This window comes from Nicrophorus vespilloides, unplaced genomic scaffold (assembly GCF_001412225.1).
Source record: "Nicrophorus vespilloides isolate i.1.1-1 unplaced genomic scaffold, Nicve_v1.0, whole genome shotgun sequence".
NCBI lineage: Eukaryota > Metazoa > Arthropoda > Insecta > Coleoptera > Silphidae > Nicrophorus > Nicrophorus vespilloides.
The window spans coordinates 33,954-54,185 of NW_017096786.1; the positions used below are offsets into that span (position 1 = coordinate 33,954).

Here is a 20,232-nt window from a genome sequence, read left to right on the forward strand (position 1 = left end):
TTTTTGTAGTCTCGAGGAACTTCTTCAATATGATCTGTCTTGTTCTGCATCCCCTCGAGTGTACACAAGAAAACTTTCGCACTCGTTTCCTTTCGGAGAACGCGGAATAATGGGATGATATACATTTAAATATAATGGCCGCATTGTATTTCAAGTCCCGAGAAAGGCAATCCCATTCGAAATTGGGATTTATGTCGAGGACGGAGAAGAAAAGAAGTAAAAGAAATGGACGCACAGTCGTGAACAAGACAAACAAATCAAATTCATAATAATAATAAACATCGTGTATTTCACAAATGAATATTCATTGAACCAACCAACAATAACAAAAAAAATAACATTCTTATAAATTTACTTTTTAAGATTTATTAAGAATTATTGATCATTTTATGTCTAAGTGCTTATTTCATAATATGTATAATTAATGTGAATATTTTAATTCAAAAATCATCAAGCTAAAAGATGACAAATATTAAGTTTTCACCATGAAATAATTTATGGATTATTTGAAATAAACTTTAATTAGTATTTGTAGAAATAGTTTTCAGTAAAGCGCAAATTGATATAGATGTTCTTACGGTCTGGAAAGAAAAAATAAATCAAATTATTTGTAATAAAAAAAAACACTAACTTACATCAAGAAAAGTTGCCATATTTAAGATAGACATATTTCCTATAGTCATTCTTTCTGGTCTTTGAGATCTCAAAATGATGAGGGACAAATCTTTGCGTAAAACGCTTTGGGTTTTCAAGTGCCAATCGACTGAATACGCTGCGAAACCAATGCTGAAAGTCTAAAAAAATAAAATAATAATTAATATAAAGTTGTGTTAAAAAATTATATAGTTAATTTATACTTGTTCATTGATTATAGTTCCACCCACTGCGTAAAGAGCAAGTTGGAAGACCAAAAGCATGCATAGTTGTCCATAACGTAACAGTCCATCGAGTGCTGGAATACTAAATTTTGGTTGATAAGTGTACATTAATCGATCAATTCAGTATTTTTATACATAAATGGTGTTTATGCAGTCCTCGATTAGTGCGGTTTCGAACAAATATTGGTGGATCTGAAATCGGAACTATACGAGGTATTGCTGTAGAATATGTACTAACCCGTTGATTGTTAGGAAATAGAGAAGGAAAATTAATCCTCCAAGAGTAGACCAAAATTGTGCTAACAAAATAGGTGAGTAGATCGTGTTCAAATCCTTGATGAATCTAAAATAAGGAATGAAAATCTGGTTATTCTTTACAAATGTTGTTAATTCACTTTAAGGCGAAATTGTGTTGGTCTACTAATGCCTTCAGATTAGCTCTGAGCAAGTCGTGATCATCGTTATTCGTTGAGACGAGGAGAAGATCTTGGAATGCCTTTTTGACCATCTCTATACCAACAAATCCATAGGCGATGAAGCTTGCAAATAAACAATCAAAACCTATGGCGACTGGGATCATTTGGAACGTTAAAGCTAAAGATTGCCAAACTTGCTGCTCTTCGAAGCAAGAGTTCTTGCAAAAATCGTATCCAGGAAAAATCAATTTATTATTACCAGTCACAAAAGGCGCTACGCAAAGCGCCAAAGTGCATAATACACAAAACATAAAGTACGTTTTCAACACTGTATACCCAACCTCATGATACCGGCTCACTTTAGCCTTAAACTCATCTCCAAACTTATCCAAAGACCAAAACTCCTCCAAACTAATTACAGTCGATTCGATCTTAGATTGGTTTAATATCAAAAACAAACATTTGCTAGTCACCTGTAAATAATTTAAGTTTATATATTAACGAAGAGTCTTACGGGATTATATATTGAACCATGAACATTGTTGGAGTTAGCTCGATGTTGCTCAGCGTCTCGATTCCTTTCCAGTTGAGCGGAATCTCGAGAAAGCCAATTACGAAGATTGCTGCAATCGAAAGCAGCGTTACGGCCTTTTGGATCGGAGTGAAAAGGTTTGTTTTCAAAGGATTCAGTCCGCACAGTCCGAGCGCCAGCAAAGTGTTCTTCAGTAAAGGCTGCAGATCGCGCGACATTTTCGATTGAATCGAAGAAAATTATATCAGTCCTTCAGCATTTGTTACAATATATAAACTCAATTAATATTTATTTCTTTTTTTAATCCCAAAGTCAAGGAAAAAATCTAGAGAAGTTTCAGATTGTAAAAAAATATGTTATATAATATGCATTAACTTATGTGATTTATTATTTATTAAAAAAGTATTTATAATAAAAGTTTTCGAGTTGATTTTTGTTATCTAACTTTTTATTGTCTCATCATTAATTTACTTTGAATTTACATAGAATAATTTCATGAAAACTAACAGAATTAAAATAATTTTCACAAAAAGTATAAATATTACTGTAAATTGTAAGAAAGTTGATAATTGTCTAAATTTTAATCAAATATTTTATGAATTTAAGATTTAAAATTCTATATTTTTTTTTATTTAAAGCAAATTTTGCATATTTAAGAATTTACTCGAATAATTGAATAAAAATTAACAATTTTAACAAAAATTATAAAGTTTACAGTAAATTGTAATGGATTAACAAAATTCTGTAATTTTTCGATTTTACCTAAAAACTTAATAGAATAATTGAAGAAATGTTGATAATTTTATAAAAATAAATTAGAAGTGAATTACCAAATTGACTAAATTTTCAATTTTAATCAAATATATTTATGAATTTAAGAGAATAATTAAAGAAAAATTGATGATTTTAACAAAATTACAAAAATTACTGTGAATTGTAATGGAATTGCCAAAATTCTCTAATTTTTGTTATTTGAATCAACAAATGCAAATATATTTATATATATTGTTGACAAATTGACGACTTTTAGAAAAATTGTAAAAATTACAGTAAATTGTGAGAGAATTAACAAAATTCTGTAATTTTACGATTTTAACCAAATAATGCTAATATACCTAAAAACTTAATAGAATAAATGAAGAAAAGTTAATAATTTTATAAAAATTACAGTAAATTACAGTAATTACAGTAAATTACAGTACCTTTTAGAAGGGAATTGCCAAATTGTCTTAATCTTCGATTTTAATCGAACAATGCAAATATATTTATGAATTTAAAAGAATAATTAAAAAAAAATAATGATTTTAACAAAATTATAAAAATTATTGTGAATTGCAAAATTATCTAATAATTCCATTGAAATTACAAAAAAATCTAAATATTTTAAGTTTCTTGAAATATTTCTTTATTTCAAATAAATATGTTGAAATCTTCTATCAAGTTTGTCTTCATGGAACCACTACAGAATCAAATACAAAAATTTAATAAAAACGAAGCATATCTGTGTGATTCTGAAAAAAATATGAATAAAGAAAGTATATTTTTACTGAAATGAAAAGTGATCATAAATTTTAACAAACAAAATATGTTTAATATCATTTATAAATGAAATTATCCAAAATGATTCTAGTTCAACTCGTAAGTACTACAAATGAGTCAGAATGACCCACCTTAATTGTGCAGTGTTAAACTTCAAGTTATTCTAGTATTTTCAGTAGAGATACTTATTATATTGTTGAGTGTATTTCGGCTCTAAATGACCCGTCTATAATAAATAAGTTCTTGAAATATTATCAATATTTGGATTCCAAGAGAAACAGGTGTTTTTTTTGTCCAAGCGACAAGAAAACAGTAACATTTTGTGTCCAGACTTTTTTAAGCAATATAATCAGTTTTAAGTGATGTTAAATACATTAAATAATAAGAATTAATCTGTGATTATTGTGTAAATTAATAATGTTTTCCATTTTCTTTTAAATTTTTAATAAACAGGTCATTTTGACCCATACTACTAATTTATTTATTTGTCCGTAGTTGTTACGCGTTAAATTAAGTTTAATCTCCAGCGAAAGTGTGAAATCAGGATATGCAGTGCTTATCGGACAATCTCAAGAGATGATGTACAAGTAATAGCAGAAGTGCCACTTATAGAACTACTTGCCACATAGAGAAAAGAGAGGTCAAAGGGCGCTAGCAAAACGGATGCGAGAGACAGACTGTGGCAAAGATAACAGAAAAAATGGCAAACTTCACGAGGAAACCTGGACTAGAAAACTCATCCATTTAGAACATTCCATCTGACACAAGTGCTTTCTGGACAATATAATATAACAGTAAATATTTGTTTGTCTCTCCTGAAAAAAAAAGTTTAATCATATGATTTATATTAGTTATCTTCTAATTGTCTAATTGTATCTATTGAAATTCCTTCGGTTGTAATTTCTTATCTACCTGTAACATAAATTATATATCGTTGGTTGGGTGTGTGAGAAACGAATTTCAGTTTTAATGTTACATCCAGGAACGGAAACTTCCATTAGGTTAACGAAATTTACTGCGGTTCTATTCTTGCAGCTCCGTTATTGCATTCCTAACGTGAAGTGAACGCATTTAATTTGGATCTCGGCGTCTTCCCATGGGCCACATCCATGCATTTAAATGCAATAATTTTCCTTTCATAGATCCTAACTGTTCCACCATTGAAATATTTCAATTCTATTTTACAAATGTTATTAATTATCCTTCGTTTAATTGTCTCCTTATTAATTACAGAAGAAATGTTCTTAATAAAACTTTGATTAAAATATTAAATTCTGAAAGTTCTTAACTATATTTTTTTTTGCCTTTTAATTTTAAAGAAAAATGTGTTTAATAAATTTATACATATAAATATAATCTTTATTTGAAATATAAAACAACAAATTAAATCTTCGTATACTAAAAAAAAAGCTTTTAATCTAAACATAATAAAAATATCAAAAATTCACTAAACAAAAATATATTTATTCTAAACTTACATATCATAAACATTGATGTAAACTTAATTAATATAAAATTCTTATTTTCATGCCTGAAAAATTACAATTATGCAGCAAATAATCTGTTTAACAAAATTTGATAATAAAAAATATTACTCTTACATTTACTTCTAATTAATAAATAAATATATAATTACACATAATTTAAGTAGATACCTAGACTAGACGTTTAATTGCAAAAAATGTTATAATAATATTTATAAAAATCCTTTTAAAACTGAATAAATTGTGTAAAGTTTTCATTCCTAAATCAAGCAATAAAATATTCTGCAAAGTTTCTTTCTCTAGCAAATAAACGTTTTTTTAATATTAAAGAGTTTTTGCTTTCAAATCGATTTCTTTGTGACTTTCAACACCAAATCAGTTCTATTAAACGTTCAGATTGACAACGTGCTGAAATGTTCTGGTGCACGTATATTACTTATTTTTTTTTTGTCTTAATTACATACAAATAATCTGTGCTCTTTGTTACAGGAATTTATTAGTTATATAACATTTTAAAAGTCAACTAGTAAATCATTGTACAAAGTAAGTGTATTCAAATTAGCTTTAAATGATCATTAAATATTTTATTAACGCTTTGATTCATTAATGATCATTTAAATCTAAGTGTTAAGATTTTATCAATGAGACAATAATAATTATATATTAAATTCTTATAATTGAAATCTATAATATCTGAATTAATTAAATATTGCCGATTTAGATAGATTAGTATATTATCCATTGATACTTCTAGCGGCATCTAGCGCAAAGCGTCTGAACTTTGATAGAGGATAGACAGAAAACATTAAAACCTACTTTTATATTTGCATGTTGCAGTTGAAGAACTAACAAAATTAGCATAAGTTAATGAAAGTGTTAATAGAATTATCGATTCAAGTACTTTTTATCATTTTGGGATATATACAATGATACTACAGTAGACGTAGTTATACCAGACTTAGTAATCACCACAAAAATAGTTGAAATTTGTTTAAAATGAGAATAATACTTGCTACCACATATTAAATACAGCAATACCTCGCATAGTGCGGACTCGATTCATTCAATAAAAACTAATACACAACATTATTTTTATATAGAAGGTCTTGTTCTATAATATTTAGAGTCAAGTTTCTTATATGTAATTATATCCTCGATTAGTACGGTTTTAAACAATCCGAACTATGTGAGATACTGCTGTTATTTAATTCTTTATATTTAATTACACTTAGAAACCTTAATGTAATGAATCATATCTAGTTCTTTTTTCAAATTATTTCTCTAAGAAATTTCACAAAATTATCAAATTATTAAATTTTGATTATTTAATTAATTTAAATTCAGAAATTTTAGTATTTAGTATATGAATCTACACTGCTTGAAATGAATGTAATGATGAATGAATGAATGATTATTCTTATATGTAATTAGTTCCTCGATTAGTCCGGTTTTAAATAGTCCGAAGCTAATTACCCGTATTATGCGAGGTATTACAGTTCTTTACTTTTTTATATCAAGTTTCCCATATACAAATTATTAAATTTTGCGTGTTCAATTCAGTAAATTTAGTATATAAGTCTACACTGCTTGAGATAAGTGTAACGAAAATGATGATGATGATTCTTAAATGATTAGTTCCTCGATTAGTCCGGTTTTAAATAGTCAAAACCAATTACCCGCACTATGCTAGGTATTGCAATTCTTTACTTCTTTATATCTAACTACACTTTGAAACCTTAATGATATGAATCACATCACATCATTTTTTCAAATTATTTCTGTAAGAAGTTTTCCATATATAAATTATCATTATTTATTTATAAAATTTTGAGTTTTTTAATTCATTTAAATTCAGAAAATTTAGTTTTAGTATACGAATCTATATTGTCTGAAATAAATGTAATGAAAATTATTCTTATATGTAATTATTACCTCGATTAGTCCGGTTTTAAACTGTCCGAAACTAATTACCCGCACTATACGAGGTATTGTAGTTGTTTAAAATTTAGTATTTAGTAAAATGTAATGAAGATGATAATAATGTAAAAATAAAAAAATAAATAAAAATGATAAGATATTTAAGAAAATAATTGAAACACAGATGATTTATTAAAGAATTGTATTTTTTTTAATACTAACATAATTAAGGCAATTATATAACAATATGAAGTATATTTTGCCTTCAAGCAAGACAGTCTCTTCTGTCTCCTTATTTCATATTCATTTTATTTTTATTATTTTTTTTTCATGTTTATTTTATTTCATTAAATTTGTCGAAAGGCACTGTCTACTTGGTCTCAACGACACAAAGCATTAATACCCATATACACAGGAAGAAGAAACATTAAATAATAAGTAAACAAATACTTTGGATATAAATAAATGTACAGAATACAAATTGTTGCTTTCGCATTTTCTTTTCCTACCGATAATCGTAATGACGAAAATTATACACTATATAAAAAAAAACAAATAGACAAAAAAAAATAATAATAATAGTAAATTCTAAACATAATAAAAAAAATAATGATGATAATAATAATAATGACAATAATATTAATTATATAATAAAAAATATACATTGCTAGTTTGATTTATTCGAAAGGGAAATCTTTCGTTTATTGTTTACCGTCATGTAACAAACAAACAAAAATTATTACTTCGAAATTCGAAATGAAGTTTGTTTCAGTGAGCAATTCCAAATTAATTAATAATACACACACATATATCTTCTTTTTTTTCATAGTTACAATATTTATATGTAAAAAATAATATTTATAGTACCTGAGTGTAAAAAATAATATTAATAATAATAATGAACAAACGATAAGAGTTAATTAATTAAACTAAACGAAATACGATTTACTCGAGAAGAAATGTTCATGTTGTTTCTTCATTTTATTTTCCCTTCTCTAAAAAGTGACTAAAAACTTATAATGATAAATCCAGAACGGCGGACGCTTAGAGTTAAGTGTCTAAACCTAGGTGTAATTGCTCAGCAACAATAAATTAACAATACAACAATAATTAATATAATGATAAACTAAGTAATTAATAATAATAATAATAGTAAAGGTGTTTGAATGGAGTAGAAAAAGTAACTGAAATGTTTGAAAAGAAAAGAAAAAAAACTTGTTGATCAATTCGCGGGAATATTATTATTATTAATTTTTGCATTTGGGTCTTAGTAAAATATCCGTAATTCTATCCATATAAAGATGATATAAAGTTTTCTTTTTTTTCCTTCTTTCTTTAATTAAGTAATTAATTTTAATAGAGACAACACTAATTTCCTAAGTTATTACTTTATATTAAATGTACGTGTCATTTTTCACAATTTCCCATCATTTTCTTCCATCTTCACGTCTGCTTTTCTCTTCTCCCTCTTTGTATAAAACTATAATAAATGGGCAGACATGTATTTTCAATGTACAAAAAAAAGACAACAACATATATACGAAATGAAGCCGCTTCCTCGATATTAATTATGTACACTTAATTATTTCAACAACAAAAAAAAAAGTTACATTTATATGGAAAACAAATCGAATTTCCTAATTACACAATATATATATTTTTATTATTATTATTTTTTTTGTTTCATTCTATGTTTGCGTTTTTCTTCTTTATCTTAATTTATTTTCTTTTAATTATAATTTTTTTTTTTTTGGTATTTCAAAGAATTTATTATATCAGACTATACGAAGTGCACTTATAAAATATAGTAATCCGTTGCGTATAAAAATCCTTTCCTTCTCTTCTTTTTTTTTTCTATTCCCCACTCACAATATAAAATATTTATAATAAATTCAACTAACTGATTCGAAACGTCGCCAGGATTACTATATGCAAAAATATTCATTTTCTCTCCTCCACTCGAAATCGGTGTAAGAAGCATCCACGTACAAAAAAAAGAAAACAAAACAAAACATAAAACGATTCTTTCAAATTTCGCCTTTATATTAATAATTACTATATATTAACCGTTCTCCTCTGGTTAAATCACTTGTAACGCTTACATATCTTCTATCTGCTTATCACATTCCGTATCTGTTATGTTTAATTAAGACTTCACAAATTTGAAAAATATACTTCTCGCAAAATAATCGAAACAAATTATATTTTATTTGATGGATATAATCTTATTTTTTTTTTATTCTCTCCTCTCATCTCAAACTCTCTTCGAATCTAAAAAATAGTTTCAATTACAATTATTCAATGTACTAAATATATAATATATATTCTTTTGTTTATGTATATAAAAAAGAATTATTCATAACACGAAACGAGTCCTATTTTTGTTTTTGTACAAAATACAAATCTTCTTTCTTCAAATATAACCGATTCAATTCATCAACAAAGCAAAACGTAATTTTAATTGATTCGTTTCAAGAATTCCTCCTAACTCCTTCAATTTTTCTTCATCTTCATCTTCTTCGTTACATATATATAAATTTATATTTTGACATACAAATATATATACATACACATTTGGGGCACAATTGGTAACACTTTTTTTTCAATATATATTAATATGTATATATTTGAAAGTAATAAAGATTTTTTTTTCGCTCATTTAGGATCACTTTTCATTTCAACTTTTTTGTTGCTTTTTTCTTTTATTATTAAACACTTTGGGTATTGGTCAATAATTGATTTGCTTCTTTCATATAATTAATTAATTGTTTCTCCTCGCTAATACTTCTCGGGGTGTATGTGTGTGTAAGTGAGTGAATTTGTGAATTGACCTAGTTTTACGTAAACAACAATGTTTGATTCCATTGCATTCGCTCTCCTTGATATTTTTTTCTTGTAAAATACTTACGGTTACTAAATGATATTGACTAAGAACAAACAAAAAATAAAATAATAAAGACTAAAAACTAAAGTTTTCCTCCAAGTTCGCGTATCTTTCGATTTTCATATCTTTTCTTTAACTGTTTATATATGAAGGTATGTTTATATAAATAACTAATTAATTAATTGATTAAATTTGCCTATCGTTGTTTCCCGTTGGCTTTCCGCGTGCGGTGACCTCTCCCTTTTTTTTCCTAATGTTGCTTTATGGAGAGATTACTCTAAGTGGATGAGCACATTGCTGGTGTTTTTCCGTTTTCTCGTGTAGGGTAACGATAGGAACATAATTGTGTCTTGATCGATTTCCTGGCGATTTTGGCGCCGGATACGTTCACTTTGTCTGGTCCTCTCATACTTCTTCACTGATCGCTTGCGTTTCCTGGAGCTTTCGTTTGTGTCGATGGAAGTCTTATCGCTGACTACGATGCCGCTGGAGCTGGTCGACTCCCTCACTGTGGTATCACTCAGGACTGAGTTGTTGGGTGAGACCGGGCTGGCGCTTGTGTTGCGCAAATACTTCTTGACCTTGTAGTCACCGAAGCAGAAGACGTTGTCCTTCTTGTCGGATGAGCTGGAACCGGCCTTGACGTGATGATCATCTGATCGCTTCAGGTCTTGAGCCTGCCTGGTGCTGATTGGGGTGCTGGAACCAGACTTGGAAGAGCTTTCGCTGGTGAAGCTACTCGACGAGCTGTTGTTATCTGACGAGCTCTTCTTGTTGCGTCTCCTTTGCGCCAGTTTGGCGTTGAGCACGTCTTGCAGACGGAAGCCTTCGCGTTGCGCCTTGTGGAAAGCCTTGAAGGTTGTTTGCAGACCCTTCTCAGCCGATCCGCTCGAGCACAGAATATCTGGAGTCATGAGCGGCGTCTGCGGCACGTTTTGCATACCTTGCACCCAGCTGTTATGTCGGAGATGGTCCATCTGCAGACGTTTAACTGGGTCAACGGTGAGCAGACCGCAAACAACAGATTTGGCCTCTTCTGATACATCGTTCCAAGCTGCGGAATCGAAGCTGAACTCTCCTTCTTTTATCCTAGCCATCACAGCCGCGGCGCTATCTTCTCTGGATCGCGCATGGAAAGGCGCACGACCGCATAACATTGTATACAAGATCACACCCAAACTCCACATATCACAGTTTTCATCGTATCCATCAGGATTTCCATTCAACACCTCGGGCGCGGCGTAATGCAATGTGTAGCAGGGCGTCCGCAGAGCCTCCTGCTCCTGCTTCAGCCTTGCAAATCCGAAATCCACGACCTTAATCTCTGCCTCATCTCCGTCGGAGGTGAACAGTAGATTCTCCGGTTTCAGGTCCCTGTGCACGACGCCGCGGGAATGCATGAAACCGACGGCGTCCACCAGTTTCCTCAGGATGGAAGCCGCTTCTGATTCCGTGAATTGCGACTTCTTTCTGATTCTATCCAGCAGTTCTCCACCTTTCAGGAACTCGCATATCAGGTATGTGTGCCCTTCGTCTATCTTCACGTCGTGAAGACTGACGATATTGCTGTGCCCTTGGCACGCGCGCAGAAGGTTGATCTCCTGCGTGCAGTCCGTCCGTCTGCTCACGATTTTCACGGCGAACTCTTTTCCGGTGCTCTTCTCCACGCATCTCCGGCACACGGAGAATGATCCGTCTCCTAGGATCTTCTCGTTCAGGTCCAGTTCGTAGGTCTGGAAGAACGGTGAATTGTTAAGGCGACACTCCACAAGCTTCTGTTTGTCTTCGTTGCGAACTGTCGGCCTCAGGAGATCATCAGATATGACGTTTTTCGAGAAAAGCACGGACGGCGCTACGTATGAGTATCCTTTGAAAATCTTGTCATAATTCGGCGGTATCACCGCCGGAGAGTCGGTGGCAGGTAATTGGGTAAATTCTTCACTAAAGTTAGAAACATCTAATTCAGTTCTGAAAAAAACAACAGAAAAAATATAACAATTAGTAACATTTTGACTACACAAGAATCATGAAAAATAATCATTTTTTTAAGTATCCTTGAAGAACAATAGTATTTCTTTGTATTGTAGAAGTATAATACCTAATTTATACTATGAAACAAGTAAATAATAAATTGATAACTTACCTAATTACAGGTACAAATGGAGCAGGTATTTCTTTACGCGATAGCGCCTTCCAGTCGATCTTCCTGAAGAACGCGTGTTCTTTCAATTCTTTGGCATCTTCTTCACCTCCGCCCAAGCGTTTCTTCGGATCCTTCACCAGGAGTTTGCTGATGAAGTCGGCCGCATATTTGCTGAGCGCTGAACAAACGAACGAAACAAATTAGTAACGTAAGAACGAAATCAACGTTTAGGTTGAGTTTACATTCTGGAATCGGGGGAACAGTTTTCAAGATCCTGCGGGAGATCTCCTGCTGCGTGTTCTTCTCGCCTTCGACGGTGAACGGAGATGCTCCGGTCAAAAGTTCGTAGGTCAGAACACCAACGGACCACCAATCGACGGCCTACAAAAAAAAAGCAAAAACAAAATGTCAACAAAATCAACGAGATGATCCTTTCTTTTGCGCGCAGAAAAAAATAAAGAATTTCGTTATGCATACACGTATCCTACTTTCACTGATACGTTTCTCTTTCTATTACGTCCGACCATCGGTTACATCGATCTCTGTCACTCTCTTCGACCTAGATGGATGGTATGTGCAATGGTGACCCACTTGTGGTCCCCGTCAGTGTACCGGAATCGTAACATTTTTATCGTTCGGAAACAAAACAAGGAGAAGAAGAAAGAGAAAAACGCACGAAATGAAAAGAGAATCATGGACGTCGAGAGTCATAACTGTATTTCTACAGTTACTTGCTTTAAACAACAACACGGCTGGAAGGAAAAGCTGCATGCGATTTTCCCGACGTTCGCATCACAAGTGCGTTAATTTGCTTGTTCAATTGATGGCGCTTCCAATGTACAAACTGTGTACATATGTGAGCTACTTGTTTGTATGCATAATGATCTAATTCCTTGGCATTATATAACCACAACAACGAACAATGCGAGTGGAAACGACCTGTATTTCTTTCTGCTCCTTTTTGTTGTCGTTGTTGTAGTAGTCGTCGCCGTTCAATGGATTCCGTTTGATGGTTGCGTATAATTAGTCAATATAATATGGACTTTGCTGCGATTAAAAAAATTCCTTCGGTTAGAAAGTCAATTTGGGACACACAAAGTCTATATTTATATACGCCGTCACGCGACTGGATTAATTAAAAATAATAATCATTTGCTTCTTTCATATTCAAAACAATATTATATTAAAGCAAATCTGCATATTGTGCATTTAAACGGAATAGAATTTGCTAAGTATACAAAAAAAAAGTAGATTTCCTATTACGTTTAATTATAGGAAAACTCATGTGTTATAAGGAATTCATTAGCAATTGCGTAAATCCACCTGCTCGCTCCCAGAATACGAATATTTTCCCATTTGACTTGACTTGAGTTGACTCGGTATGCCCACCGGACTTGGATATAATAGTAGTGTGCGTTTCTGCTACGATCGATATATAATATATAGACCACACTCTGCGGTCGAGGTGGGATAATGCAAATACATCGGTCTATCCAAGGCACAAATGTCACGACGCTTTTTTTCCCTCTAATTGCAGATCTCGTTATGCAAGACGGATGGAGGAGAAGGAAGAAAAAACAAACATGAACCGCAACAACAAACTCGGCGTTATGTCACGACGAAAGGGCACACTTCCTAGTTCATTTCAATTTATAATTTTCACATAATTATGCACGTTTCCTTCATTAATCTAATGGATTGATTTCTCATGGAACGAGTCAATAACGCGCAGCAAATTAATTGTCTTTGCCTTTGCAACTAATAAATAATGTTCTACAATTTATGCAAACAATCGCCGCAAGTTCCAATTCCTGATTCTAAAACAATTCTTCTACTTGTATCAATAGTTCTAAGCTAAACTTGTCAAACATTACTAGGTTACATGACTTTAAATACATATTAATATTGAATCAATTTGCAGTCAGTATTCTTATGAATCTTGCTTGCATTACTGGGGTCACCGAAGTGTTATCGAATTTACTTTGCCACGAGATAAGCGCGTACGTACACTTTCGTTTTATTAATCTTACGAAAGAGTGTAAAATTAAATGAAAAAAGCGACAACTTAATACAACAATTTTAATTTTGCGCTTATGTACAAAGAAAGCTTTTTGACATTTCGGAGTTATTAAATTTCCGCGAAGAACTTGGAACGGTTTCCAGAAATGCGTTCTCTTTATGTGCCGCTCGCCGCGAGTTATGCAACGATCTTCTACGATCCAGGCCACGAACCACGAGTTACTGTTACACTAATAAGAATGAATGGAGGATTGGAGGAAGATGAAGGAAAGGAAATAAATAAATAAAAAAAGGGGTCACGCGCGGAATATGCATGGAATAATTGAGGCGATTTTTCCATCCTGGACGGACGAATTATTACTACTCCTACGGTTGATTAAATTATGAACGTATATTTTTGCCACTGCGGATTTTCATGACAACAGGAAATGACCGAGTGCAGAAATATCCTTATTCACAGCAAATGTATACTTGAATTGTTCCTTTTCAAATATCCTTAATCATGGCAATGAATAATTTAAAAAAATATATTCTTAAGCTGTTTCTTTTCACAATCCGCTCAATTACGTAATGGCAATATAGGTCAATACTAGATTTAAATCAAAATAATTAAATGTTTAGTTTAAAAAAAAATACGCTGATTATTTTCTTTAATGGCTCAATTATATTCGAGAGTTTGGAATATTGATTCACTTCTCGAACTTCTCAAGTTTACACTTTTAGCAGTAATTACATTAAAGGCGAGCTAATATTTAATACGATTAAAAGGATTTTATTCATCGAATCCCTTCAATCATTGTTGAAATATTTCATATTTAATTGAAAATTTTAAATAATTAATACTCCATAAACTCGTGTTTTCAGTCAAATTTTCCTTAAATTTCCTTCTGAAAAGTCATTTTCTGTTGCATATTTTATTAAATTTAGTAAACATATGAATTTATACCATTATTTTATAATTAGTGAATAATTCAATTTCACATTTTGAAAAATTCTAGTATATTTTGTTAAATATAATTATTAAACTCATTAAACTAACAATTTGATAATATTTTTATAGAAATATTGCTACTATTCATTGTTTGTCAAATCTCAAATTGTTTCAGTAAATAAAATTAACTTTTCATTTCTATTTGTATCACTTGTCCGATAATTTATTATCGGTTTATTATCGCATTTAAATATACATTTTCCAATTGATTCCAAGAAATTAAAGTAGACCAATAATATAAGTATGAAATTAATATAATTAATAAAAGAATGTATAAAGTAACTATGAAAGAAAAAAGGCATCTTTTTTGATGTCTTCACTTTCGTTTTTCGCCGGGAGGCGAGTGATGATGATACCAGTCAGATTTTTCCAACGTTTCAAACCACATCGAAGCGTTATGTCACACTTGCTTTATGGCTGTACACATATACACACGCATATGTGCCGCTCATCAAGGACATTCTAAATATACAGTTAGCGCATTAAAAATACTATCGTGCACTCGTTTCGTGGCTATTTTTAACCCGATTTTGCATTTTGCAGCTATCTCCAACGGCGGACGCGCACTCACACCACTCCATACAACGTACACATATACAAACACACATACTCAAACATACACATTGGCATGCAGACTAAAGTACGGAGGCTTAGCTTAGTTCACTTTCCAGTTGTACGCTCCGTCTTCAACCTGGACGCATTCCAAGAACAATAAACGCGGACCACGAGCTTTAATTGATTTGTTTTTGCGAGCCATCAACAACAACAAATATAAACTCGTTGTTGTTATTACTAGACCGACGTTATTGTTTACCAGCTATAAACTAGATGCATTTTGCGCTTTGCCACACTTTCTCTGTTTGCCTCTTTGTTTTCACAAGGGAAATGATTGCTGATGATGTTAACAGGAGTAGGAAGAAAGACAATCACGAGGTGATCATGATGCAGTCCCGCAGGATTTGGCATCATGCACATTTCGGTGGAGGATGTCGACGTTGCAAAATGGAAGCGTTAATGTTAATCAACGGCCATTACAATAAATCTTCGTTCCGCTCCGAACTTTATTATTAAAGCCCTTCTTAATATTAATATGGGCGCCACTCGTTAATTGACACACCGAAATAATTGGTTTACAGTTTAAGCAAGTCGACGGCATCCAGGATTTATTATTATGACATTGGCATATGCATGCACCTCGCACCGTCGTTTCCAGCGCACCGTAATGAACTACAACCAATCGATACGCCAAAATTTATATAATTAATTGAAGCTGTTTCCCCTCTTCATTTCCCAATTTAAGCTTCCTTTTACTCAAGAAGCATAAACGAACATAATTATACTTTAAAATCTTACAAAAAAAAAACAGACTTCATTAATGCAATTATTAAATGTGAATGCTTATACTAATATTAAATTACAAACTTTTCAAAGCTAAACATACTAAATAATAATAGCATAGTTTCACAGCCTTCTAAGTAAAGTGTAAGTTAATAATAGAGTGAGATAGAATGTTATAAAAAAATAATAAATTTGTTCTTGAATTTTGTAATAAATAAACGAAGAAAACCTTGTAATAAAATTTAGTTAATAAAAAATATTAAAGCCCGATATTTGCTCAACGACACAAATAACTAGAAAAGGAACGATCAGCCAATAATATTCAATTGTGGTCAATTGTTAATAAAATTATGAAATGCAGAGCCAAGGAAAATACCTTGAAATGTAGTAGCAGACATTTATGTATTTTTTTTTTGTCGGTCTGTGAATTGAAAGAAAACAAATGTTTACTTGATTCCAATGAGTTGTCGTTGTCGTCGTCGCAGTCGATGTTGTTTACTATTTACAGAGCTCGTGTATTGTATGTGCAATTCATCTTACATAACAATAATAATAAAACATTCGCGTGCGATTCTCGCAGAAAATATTTATATAAACGAAACGCTAATTTTATTGTCGTGTTTGGTAAACAATGGTTGAATCTGAATGATGTTTAGTTTCCCAACAAAACACAAGGCAGACGATCACGAGATGAAGCGAGAGAGAGAGTAAATCTGCGTGTGAATGAAGGAAGTAAATGTGTGTGTGTGAGAGAGAGAGTTATTAATCTTCACGTAGCAGCAGACTCCAATCATCAATCAAAATCATAGCTGAACACGAGGCTCCTCCAGACATTAATGCAACGCGAATATCGAACATTAAATACACGATTAATTATCCACGAAAATTAAATAATCAGTAAATATGCAGAAACCTTTAGTTTACATTGTTTTGAAGACAATAGCAATCGGATATTTATGAGGGTCATTACACAATTTGGAGAAGTGGAAAGGTAAAAGCAGAAAGAAAAAAGACACAAATAAAAGATAAATAAATAAACGAGTTTGAGGACCACCCTCGTCGGATCAATACTTTCCCAAAACACTGCTCCTCCTGCATGATCTAAGACCATTCTTACAGCTGAAGCCTTTCACATATTACAGCCACAGAACGTCCGAGTAACAGATGGCACGTCGTCCCAGGGCTTCTTCCAGATTTTTTTTTATTATTACACAATTCATAAAGAAATGATGAAAAAGAACGCAACTTTACAAGATTGACGCGTAAAAGAAACAATTTGAATTTGTTTTCCTCTTCAATTATCACAGCTTTATACGCATTCGATATTCAATTTATCCACGCAGAATTGTATACCCACGACGCGTGAAAGGCCGTTTAAAAAACACCTTCGGATTACATAAACTGATTTAACATAATCCAAGATAGTATAATTTCTTGCTTATGCCTAAGTAATAAGACGGATTACTTAATAAAGCTTTAAAAACAATAAAAAATGAATCTTAGAATGTTACAAATTTTAGTATATCACAAAACAACATCAAGAGAAGGTGTGTCAAGTGTAAGATAATAGATTTGTCCAAATTTCAAAATTAACAAATTAGTTTATTTCTTCATAAGTTTTGTAGCTTCTTTATATCAAGTTTCTACAATTACTGTAAAAAATGTTGTTAAATGAAATAAATTAAAAATTGATAAAAACTTGTTAAGTTGAAATATGCAACATTATATTTATATACGTATCTTTCAGAACTGTTTACTTCTTTTTTCAGAGGTCTTGAATTCAATGCATGTGAATTTATTGCAAGAGTCTCAAGATTGATATTTTATTGAGACACGCAGTAATTAAACAGTGATTGAGTTGCATGCAATAAGTGTTTTTTATTTGTGGAAGTCGATTAAAATAATAAATCATGACGTGTACCATAATTCGGTATCCTCAATTAATAAAACAAGTTTTGATCCTTCGATAATTAAGCGATAAAACGGCATCACTTTAATTAGCGTTTTGCCAATTAATGCGGCACATCGTGCGATTTTCTTGGGAAGGAAAACACAAGCATTTCAATTAACCTACTAACTTTTGCCTGTGGAAATTTCACACTTTCAACGCATTCAGACTGTATTTTTTTGTTGCTGCTGCTGTAGTCATTCTTTCAGCAAATTAATTTAGTTATTATGAGAAATTGTTGTTGAAAATCGAGAAGATGGAAGATTGGAAGATGAAACATTTGTTGTTGTTTTTCTTTTCAGCAATTAAATAATTGAAAAAATATGAAGTATTGATTGAACGTCGAACGTTGGCTGTAGACGCCGGATGGTCGTGAATATTAATAAAGATTTCACGAAGGAATAATGGAAGGAAAGAAAAAGAATGGACGAGGAAATCGCGTTTGACCGTGATGCAAACGAATCCAATTACGTAACGCATATTTCGATTCTCATCGGATCAACGAGGGTTTCCACGTGTACGGACTAAATACCCGCAACCCCTGTTTCTGTTGGAAAGGGTGGGTGGTGGCGGTGGATGGTTGCGACAAGTCGAAATGTCATTAATTAAACATCGCCTCGTGCTTTGGGTAGGATGCGCTATGGTGTAACAATAGTAAACATTGCGTACGTTATGGTTTGATCAATTACATTCCGTGGCACACTTAGCCTGACCCAGATTAACCAACGTTGCCACACATTTTCGCGCACCAAGAGAGGAAGAAATATAAATACGTATACAGTAATAAAGAGAGAGAGAGAGGATACAAGTACATTCGAAAATCAATCCTACTAATTCCATTAGGACCCATCCGTTCGAAAGGTAACCCTCTTACCAATAAAACAAACCACTAAACCCGAGAGATGCGTATGTGTAACCGTAATAAAACGGCGATTACGTATTCCGCCCAAAGACTGTGGAACTTTCTTTGCAACGGATTACCATATCCGGATACGCGAAGAACAGGAGTAGTCGCACGGCCGATTCCTCCTCCTACTCCTCTTATTCCAAAGCGTTTGTTCTCGTTACACATACGCATTCTCACCTCCAACCTAACTGTCGTAACACTTTCGTTATACTCTCAATTATCGTCTCACGTAACAGGATGGATGGAATACAGCTCCAATCCGACGGTTTTCGGCGTCGATTACGTAATCCCCGCTCTCGATGGTCGCAGCTTCGCTGCAAGGACGCCAGATTCCTTGCTGACGATGATGATGATACGTGATCATCGCACAAAGCGGATATGGAATTTGAATAATTCCAGTATGGAGGAGAGAGGCGAATATTCTTTATTTTTATAAGCATAGCGCGTGTCTGTTTTTCCACGTCCAGGAAACCTACTTAAATAACTTTACAATAATCGCCGTGACTAACAGTAACGAGAAATAGAAATAACAATTTCCAATCAGCAAAAAGATACAAAAACTTAGTTTATTTTTGAAGTGTAACGAGTTTTTCTTCCATATTCCATCAATGAAATGAAGTGATCTTACAACAAACTGTAATTTTGTTCAAACTGGTTTGTGAACTAGTTCATACATAATTATTAACAGACCTTAATGCTTTTACATAGATATAATCTGTGAATGTATGAAATATATTACTTTATTAACATTTAAAAATATCTTAAAAGGCAATTAAAAATCGATAAATTATGCAAATTTTAAAAACTAAGATTCGATTACTGCGCTACCACAGTAGTCAAACTTACAATGTATAAAAAAATTGGGCGGATATATCCGCCTCTCTTCCGAAAATATGTAATAAATATGAAATGGTATTGAAATAGTTATGAAACGTTTTCAATCACGAAATAGACGAATTGTACGTATACGCAATTAACAGTAAAATGCTAAACCTTATATATTATATATGACTGTATTGCACATAATAATCGACTTGAATATTTCCAGATTTCCAGATAAGAGAAACCAGTATTTTCCGATTAAACTCCATGCGAGCCCAGCAGCACACGGTTAAATATTTATTAATTACACTTTATGTAAATGCATGCCTTCTCGTTTGGGGAAAACTTTCCATTCGTGCCTCCCGTCTTTGAAACAAAGTTAATTTCTTTTAAATCATTCATGCGTCTGAAAGT

The 20,232-nt window shown here is 32.1% G+C and overlaps 2 protein-coding genes across 2 annotated transcripts in view; both read right to left on the reverse strand.

Annotated features, from left to right (window-relative positions):
- Nucleotides 1-1,269: 1,269 nt before the first annotated feature.
- On the reverse strand, nt 1,270-2,044 carry LOC108558193. The gene is made up of 2 exons (XM_017915027.1): nt 1,826-2,044; nt 1,270-1,767 (listed from the first exon to the last, which is right to left on the reverse strand). Exons 1-2 carry the CDS (start codon nt 2,042-2,044, stop codon nt 1,270-1,272), a joined length of 717 nt encoding a protein of 238 aa, XP_017770516.1.
- A 7,574-nt stretch (nt 2,045-9,618) lies between these two features.
- Nucleotides 9,619-20,232, reverse strand: part of LOC108558195 (ribosomal protein S6 kinase alpha-5-like) — a 69,771-nt gene continuing 59,157 nt past the window's right edge. The window contains exons 6-8 of the mRNA XM_017915028.1: nt 12,036-12,174; nt 11,794-11,971; nt 9,619-11,618 (exon numbers count right to left, since the gene is read on the reverse strand). Of these exons, the coding sequence (XP_017770517.1) occupies nt 9,923-11,618; nt 11,794-11,971; nt 12,036-12,174 (2,013 nt within the window). The 3' untranslated portion in view covers nt 9,619-9,922. The remainder of the gene's footprint in view (nt 11,619-11,793; nt 11,972-12,035; nt 12,175-20,232) is intronic.

Excerpts from the sequence above, each read along its gene's own strand:
- LOC108558193 (XM_017915027.1), bottom strand. The coding sequence starts at position 2,044 with ATGTCGCGCGATCTGCAGCCTTTACTGAAGAACACTTTGCTGGCGCTC. Across the intron at positions 1,768-1,825 it reads TAACTCCAACAATGTTCATG|GTGACTAGCAAATGTTTGTT; the intron begins GTTCAATATATA and ends AATTATTTACAG.